At 30.1% G+C, this 8,868-nt stretch overlaps 1 protein-coding gene across 1 annotated transcript; it reads left to right on the top strand.

Moving 5' to 3' along the window:
• The first annotated feature begins 6,023 nt into the window (after positions 1 to 6,023).
• LOC109164565 (probable cinnamyl alcohol dehydrogenase 6) lies at positions 6,024 to 8,296 on the top strand. Its single transcript, XM_019313069.1, has 6 exons — positions 6,024 to 6,199; positions 6,306 to 6,419; positions 6,717 to 6,944; positions 7,024 to 7,312; positions 7,793 to 7,946; positions 8,047 to 8,296. Exons 1-6 carry the CDS (start codon positions 6,102 to 6,104, stop codon positions 8,250 to 8,252), a joined length of 1,089 nt encoding a protein of 362 aa, XP_019168614.1. The 5' UTR covers positions 6,024 to 6,101; the 3' UTR covers positions 8,253 to 8,296.
• Positions 8,297 to 8,868: the final 572 nt, after the last annotated feature.

Here is an 8,868-nt window from a genome sequence, read left to right as displayed (position 1 = left end):
GCAATTCTGGAAGTGTAGTTATGCAATTCTGGATGTGTAGTTGTGAAGTTATGGATGTGTAGTTATGCAATTCTGGAAGTGTAGTTATGCAATTCTGGATGTGTAGTTATGCAATTCTGGAAGTGTAGTTATGCAATTCTGGATGTATAATTATGAAATTATGGATGTGTAGTTATGCAATTCTGAATTATTATTTTTTTTAAGTTAGACGCCAAAACGACATCGTTTTTGCATCCGTATGCACCATGCATGGTGCATACGGATGCACAACATAACGCTCCTATAATTGTGATTTGATTTATTATATTGTGTAATATTATTGTGACAAATTATAATGCATTAATTTGACAATTTCTTTTTCCATTTTAGTCAATTATAGATCTTTTTTTTTTAATTTCCAGTCAATTATTAATATTTTCATTTCTTTTCCCAATTAACCTAATTTCCATTCCTTTTTCTATTTTTAAATTTTCAGTCAATTATTAATATTTATTTTCTTTTTTTTCAATTTACACAATTCTCGTTCCATTTTTAATTGATGATGTAGAAAATTATTGTGACATATTTATATTCCTTTTTTAATTTACGTTCATTTTTTAATTTACTATTTACTATTGTTTAGACTGGAAATCAAGTAAATAGGATTTAATTAGCAAATACCAATTTTGGTTCCACGAGTATTAGCAAAATGACATTTTTAGTCAACATGTTTAATTTCTATCAATTTTCATCCACGACTGTTATTTTAGTACCAATTTTCATCTACGACTATTATTTTTAGTACCAAAATTCATCACGCCGGTCACCCCTCCATTTAAGACATGCCGAAATCTAAAAATTTTAAGGGCATTTTCGTCCTTTTCAACTTAAGACTCTAATTTGAGCATGAATAAAGGGATGCATGTAAGCCCTAAGATCAATCCCAATTCACAGTTCTCCTCCTCATCCTACTTTAATTTGAGGAGAAAAACTGCGAATTGAGATAGATCTTAGGGCTTAAATCTTTTTATTCATGCTCAAATTGAGATCTTAATTTAAAAAGACAAAAATACCCTTAATAATTTCATATTTCGACATGTCTTAAACAAATGTGTGACCCTATGTGATGAATTTGGCACTAAAACAATAGTCGTAGATGAAAATTGATACTAAAGTGATAGTCGTGGACGAAAATTGGTAGAAATTGAACATGTGGACTAAAACTGTCATTTTGCTAATACTTGTGGGACCAAAATTGATATTTGCTCTAATAAGTATAGATAGGTTTTTAGCTTAGTTATCATAATAACCTATTAGTCAATTATACTAATGGTGCGTTTGAAAACTCGAGAAATGATTCCATAAATTATTTCATATGTTTTAAGTGTTTGGCTTGAGAGAGAAATTTTCTGGAAAATGACTCCCCTCCCCCCCCCCCCCCCCCCCCCCCTTTTTTTTTTTTTCTAGAGAAAGTCATTTTCCATTTGCAGCAATGGAGTAAACATATTCTTTATCAAATTTGCTCCAAACTGCTAAAAACTAAAACAACACATAAACATTTTGGGGACAGATTAAGATTAATCTTTTTTATTTGATAAAGATTATTTTCATTAATTAGTCTATATTCATAATATTCCGTGTATTAATTAGTCTACATACATACATATATATATATATATATATATATATATATATATATATATATATATATATATATATATTACATAATACCATATAAGAAATACACGTTAATTCAAAAAAGGTACACAATAATACCTAATTCATTAATTAGTCTATATTCATAATATTCCGTGTAATGTTAATTAATTAGTCAAAAAAGGTACATGCTAATACTTAATTCATTCATTCCGTGTAAGATTACCATAATAATATTTTCATAATTAATTACTCTATATTTTACCAAATTTAAAATATTTTTTATTTAACTGACTCATTTATGAATTGGTTCAAACAATTCCGTGTAAAATTACCATAATAATATTTTCATAATTAATTAGTCTATATTTTGACATATTTAAAATATTTTTTATTAAATTGACACATTTATGATTTGGTTCAACCAATTCTGTGTAATATTACCATAATAATATTTTTATAATTAATTAGTCTATATTCTGCCATAATTAATTACTCTATATTTTGACATATTTAAAATATTTTTTATTCAATTGACTCATTTATGATTTGGTTCAACCAATTCCGTGTAATATTACCATAATAATATTTCCATAATTAATTAGTCAATAATCTACCATATTTAAAACATTTTTTTATTCAATTGACTCATTTATGAAATGGTTCAAACAATTCCATATAATATTACTATAATAATATTTTCATAATTAATTAGTTTATATTCTGCCATATTCTTCTATAATTTCAATTACCATAATTATTTATTCTATAGTGTAAATATTTTTTATTCAATTTACTCATTTAAAATTATCCGAAACTACATACTTAAAATTAGATTTCTAACTTATTTAATTTTTGGAATTTTAGAGTAAATATGTAATCGTATATTTTTTACCATCTTAAATTGGTTATTATGGAAACAAAAAAAACGTACTTGAGTTCTTCAGCTCAAAATTAGTTTTATTAAAAATGCAAGTATAACTATATAATGTAATATTTAATATTTTTAAAAGTTTAATTATGTTATTATTATGTTGATTTTAAAGTTTATTGTAACTTGTATTATTATTTGAATTTGAAATAACTACTTTAATGACATAACTAACCTATTTAAATAAAATTTGTAAATAAAATAAAGAGCAAATTACACTTTTGGTCCTGTGATTATAGGGGGTGTGTTAATTTGGGTACGTGACTTTTAAAATTAACAATTTAGTCCTTTAACTATCATTTTTTTAGCAGATTTGGTCCTCCCGGCCAAATTGCCAGTGAAATTTGGCCAGAAAGACGTTCGACTTTTTAAATCAAATATTGGTGGGGGTAATTCGATTCAACCTATTGGTACAGACTCAATCTATTACAAAGTGTACAAATATTACTGAACTAGATTATGAACAACTGAAGTATTGCATAAACCAAAATCAATAAAGGGATGAAAACTATTTCTTCGTAAAAAAACTTTTTCTCAAAGATCAATCATTTTATTAACACAAACAGGCCTATAATATTCATTTTAATTCATGACTATTTTTCTCTCTTGAATATAATTATTAATGAGTTAATACCAAATGGTACTTTTGTAGTTGTGTATGGTGGTTTTTCTCAATTTCGTCTTATTTGATTTTAATTTTGTGATCTAATTTAGTCCTAAATTTATATATTTTTGCTTAATATAGTCCTCCGTTTACATTTCCATCCATTTGATATTAAATTCAAAAATATTTTTGTAATTGCAATTATCCTTCCTCTTTCACTCACGATGTTGACCACCTTCAATTCAAATTGCAGTCTATCATTTCCCCTTCAAACAATTACTATAATTAATCTCTCAACAGTAAAGGTCAGAATTTGTGCCGCGTATAGTATGGTGACTCAACTAGTTTGGAAACAAGAGTTGCAGCTTTATTTCTTTGTCATTCACTAAGGAATTTCCAAATGCAGTCACAGGATGGGCAGGAGGAGGCAAGGGATGCAGGGCAGAAGTTAAACATAAGATTATATTGAATAAAAATACAAAAAATGCGGGACTAAATTAGGTCACAAAAATCAAACAAGATGATATTAAGAAAAATCATCATAATCAAATATCATTTTGAGTATTAACTCAATTATTAAATATTTAACTTTAATTTGTTAAAATAATATCAAATAATGTGGTATTTCAATGATATGGAATTTGATGTTCCTATACTTTTGTAAATTTTGTTGTTTAGCTTGTTGGGAAATTGCAGAAAAATGTCGTAGCTTTTGACTACTTTGTTGTCGGCTGCGCAACAGAAAAGAAAAGGGAATCTGTGACGTGTACTTTAAAAGCAATTTGCCGGAGTCTATGCAAGTATTTGCATTGAACCCGGTAACTTTCGATAGGTTAACACAGATATGCTGCATTTAGTAACACAACTAAGAGCAATTTGAACCCGACTCGTAAAGCTCAAACAAAAGAGAAGAGGAGACGAATTGAAGGTGTGTTTAGAACGGAGGGGAATCAAGGTATTTATAGTCTTAAAAATAATTGCTTCCTCTCTCTCAGCCACATAAACCCCACGATAATAGCGCAACTATATGATAGTGAAGAAGAGATAGGCCACGAAAATTAAAGACCTATTCTAACGCTACAAATTAATTGTGAACGAAAATATTTCTCAATATTTCTCCACCGAAAAAATCAAAAATAAAAGGAAGGACATGTAAAATGTTGACCCCACCTCATTGTGACGCGCGTGTAAGGTTTTCCTTACTTTTCTCTCCATAATAATTCAAATGTTGCAAATGGTTGTTGAATAAAAGGGAAGAAAATGTTCTTTGTAAAAGTAGTGTGGGACAAGAAGTATAGGAGAAATCATTTCCACACATTGTTGAATGTAAACTCCAACAGGCTCAACAACCTAGAATGTCAACGAGGGTCAATTAACCACCCAAATTAAAATATGGTTTTATCATATTAAACCCAATAGTCTCTTTCTATGACAATTACGTTAACCGCCCTAACAACCATAATCAAGTAAAATAGTACTCCATATCTTTCTAACAATATCTTTTTATTATTCTTTCTAACTTTTACCTCTATGATCAATTGAGCTACCCATGCGAACATCTTTTTATTATTAACTTTGGACTGCACATCAATAAACTCTATTTATTTATTTTATTGATAAGTATATAATAATTAACAATTTTTTAAAAACCAAAGTCGGCAACCACTACTTAACTACCTGAAGGTGCGTTTAAGGTGAAGCTCGCTTTGTGACTATAATCCGCAAAAGACCTCCTCCCCACATGCGCTACTTGAAGGTGGACTCTAAACTTGGTTAGAGTACAGTTGTCCTACAATTTTTTTTTTTTTTAAATCCAAACATAATTAAGGATAATCTATGCAACATTTTTTAAGTTATAGAAAAGAATTTTTATATTCTGTTTATAACAAGAGACACACACACACACACACACAAAAAAAAAAAAAAAAAAAAAAAGGATGAAATCTCAGCTATTGATCTAGTTAAAATCTATAGTCTAGAATGATGAAAAAAAAAAAAAAAAACACGGTGACATTATGGTAATTTAGTGTATAACATAAAATTTAAGGTGCATAAGTACAATGCTTAAGGTACATAAGTTCGAAACTTAAAGTGCATAGGTTCGAAACTTAAGGTGTATTAGTTCGAAACTTAAGTAGCATTAGGTCAAAACTTAAGATTCACCACTTTGAAACTTAAGGTGAATCACTTCGAAACTTTTAAGTGCATGACTTTATCCAATAAAATCTGTACGCCAAAAATTTATACTCATTGAAAATACATCTAATATTTTCCTTTCCAAAATGTAATGCTAATACAAGTTTGAATTCATAGCAGGAAGGGAAGATAAGGAAGAAAACAACAATGGTGCATGGGAGGAAATCATGCAGCCAGTTGCCTGGAAGCGATTTTTTTTTTTTTTTTTGTTAAGTTACCTTCATTTTGGACAGTTGATTTAGGATTAGATCAACAGTTCAAATCTTGCTCAATTTTTTTTTAAAAGTTCCCTTCACATGTGAACCATCCCCTATGTATATAGTGTTCAACTTGTGCATCCAAATATTTTTATATTTTTCATATAATCATATGCTATATATAATATGTGTGTTTTCGCGCAATCCAACTACCAATTTAAACTGTATTTCGATTTTATTTTTTATTTTTTTTTAAAAAAAAAAAGAGAGAAAAAGAGTAAAACATTAGGAAATTGAGGGCAGCTATCAAGGAAAGTGAGCATGAAAATAAAGGGAAGTTCAGACAGAATTCTCACACTCTGTTCATACCGAATATTCAAACACTAGATACTTCTGTGCAACTTCAATTTAGGTAAGTGCGAAAGGAAGCAAGTATATAAAGCCATCACCCCACACTCATTTTTCTCAGTCCAGAGAGTCAGTCTTGGTTGTTCACTAACCTTCAAACCTTAATACATCCTTTTAATTCCTGCCTCCCATGGCTGGAACACCGCCAACAACCCACACTCAACTTGTCTCCGGCTGGGCAGCCCACGATTCCTCCGCCAAGATCGTGCCATATACCTTCAAAAGAAGGTAACATATAATATATATAATTGTTGGTTTGAAAATAGTTCATGGCGTTATTGATTATAACATGTCTTTCTTCAATGTTCATATGAGTTGTTGATTTTGAAACTAGGGAAAACGGAGCCAACGATGTTACAATCAAGATTTTGTACTGCGGGATATGCCATACTGATCTCCACTTTGCCAAAAATGATTGGGGCATCACTGTCTACCCTGTTGTTCCTGGGTATATATGCATATACATAAACATAATTTCCATTTCTTTGTTGGTTTGCTATAATTAGTAATTAGTAATTAAACTAGCATGGGGAAAACTTGTCATTTTTAAGTGATTGGTAAAGTTTCTAATAGATAATAACCTTTCCAACAAACTCCCCTTTTTGACTATCTTGAGGATTTGAAAATTTGAAATAATTCTAAATTTTCATCTACTTTTTGGTGGTCAGAAAAATAGACGAAAATCACGAGTTTTTCGATAGTGTACCTAGTGTCATTATTTATTTGTTTATTTTGCATATATTAGGCATGAAATTACAGGGATTGTGACGGTTGTTGGGAGCAACGTGACGAATTTCAAGATTGGGGATCGAGTAGGCGTGGGTTGCATGGCTGCAACGTGTTTGGAATGCGATTTTTGCAAGCAATCACAGGAGAATTATTGCGACAAAATGCAATTAACATACAACGGCATCTTTTGGGACGGTAGCATCACCTATGGTGGCTACTCCAAATTACTAGTGGCAGATTATAGGTAAAATTTGTTTTCATTTCTTAAACTTATTAATCTTAACTAAGTCAAACTAAACTCAAACATGTTAATTTTGATGAAGGTTTGTGGTGCACGTGCCGGAAAGTTTACCAATGGATAGGGCAGCGCCGTTGTTATGTGCCGGCGTGACGGTGTTTTGTCCCTTGAAGGACAATAATTTGGTTGGGAATCCAGGGAAGATGATAGGGATAATTGGAATGGGAGGATTAGGGCATTTGGGAGTCAAATTTGGGAAGGCGTTTGGTCACCATGTCACGGTGATAAGTACATCCCCATCCAAACAGAAAGAAGCTAAGGAGCGTTTGGGAGCTGATGATTTCATCCTCAGCACTGATGCACACCAAATGCAGGTTAGTTAACTAACCTCCACTTAATCATGGTTAAAATATAATAAACTCCCTTTACCCCCATCAGTCCCTCATCACATGATAAAAAAAAAAAGAAGTTTATTATCTATTTTATTTTATTCTGTCACGTTAGGTATGTAATAACAGATTAAGGTTAATTAAATAAGTGCTCTCTATTTTATATTATTAATGTAATTTTGAAAGAAATACTGACAAACTCTACTCTGCACCATCAGTCCATCGCACTTCCCCATTTGAATATTTTAGAGTATTCTGCACTATGATGTCATATTTTAAAAAAAATTTATTTAATTATGCGAAAAGTTAAAACAATTACTTCTTTTTTAGAGATTATAAAATAAGTTAATGCTTATCGTGTCATATGACACCAAGAACCTTACAAAATTAAATTATCTTTTTTTTTTATAACAATAAGTTAATGCTTTTTTGTTGTTGTAAATTTAAATAATTAATAAATCACAGGCCAAGAAAAGGAGTATAGATTTCATTTTAGACACAGTTTCTGCCAAACACTCCCTTGGGCCGTACTTGGAGCTACTCAAAGTGAATGGAACTCTTGTACTCGTGGCTGCTCCAGATAATCCGGTGGACTTGCCTTCTTTTCCCCTGATTTTTGGTAAGATATATAGTATATATTTATATTGTTATATAATTTTAAAATATAATATAATATTACTGTTTTTTAATTAAACTCAAAAATTAATATATATTTGTAGGCAAGAGAACAGTAAAGGGTAGCGTCATTGGAAGCATGGAAGAAACACAGGAGATGTTAAACATATGCGCGAAGTTTAACATTTTGTGTGACATCGAAACTGTCACCCCAGATAAAATTAATGTAGCTTTTGATAGGCTTATGAAGAACGATATTAAATATCGCTTTGTCATTGACATTGTGGGCAATCCAACATCAAGCCTTTAGGCAGCTGGAATCTTAGTCTCTCTTTTTATTGTTTGTGGAGAGTTATGTTAGTCGTTGCATTTGAAGTTTTATTATTATTGATGTAAATCGAAATCAAGAGTTTAGTCTTATGAATAAACTAATAAGAGAGAAGTCTTCAAATGTGATGAATAGTAAATCAATTTTGAATTAGTTAACTTTTTTTTTTCTTTAAATTTAGGGAAATTGGATAATGAAATAATATTTAATTTGGTGAATTGTTGTTGCATGCGTAGACTTTTGCTGTTTGGCACAACAACTAGACCAATTAACCACACCTAAGCTCTATTCTTTTAGGTAATGAGACAAATTTGCAGGTTTTATTTAAAAGTCTATATTAATTAAATCACATTCTTATATTTTAGTTACTTTTAATTAATTAATACATAATAATTAACAATGAATACAATATTTTTAAATTTTCAATAAAATGGAACTTCACATCTAATCATATATTAAAAGAATTTCAACTCTTACTGGCTCAACAAGACTTCCATCTGTTGGAAAAAAATAGCTTAAAATGACATAAAATGGCATGTTAAGTGGCTATTTTGTGGTACAAATATCAGTGGGGTCCACTTCCAATTTGGGTCGGGTC

The sequence above is a fragment of the Ipomoea nil genome, unplaced genomic scaffold (assembly GCF_001879475.1).
Source record: "Ipomoea nil cultivar Tokyo-kokei standard unplaced genomic scaffold, Asagao_1.1 scaffold3069, whole genome shotgun sequence".
NCBI classification, from domain to species: Eukaryota; Viridiplantae; Streptophyta; class Magnoliopsida; order Solanales; family Convolvulaceae; genus Ipomoea; species Ipomoea nil.
Note: the sequence above shows the minus strand (reverse complement) of the source record. Positions and strands in the feature narration are given on the sequence as shown.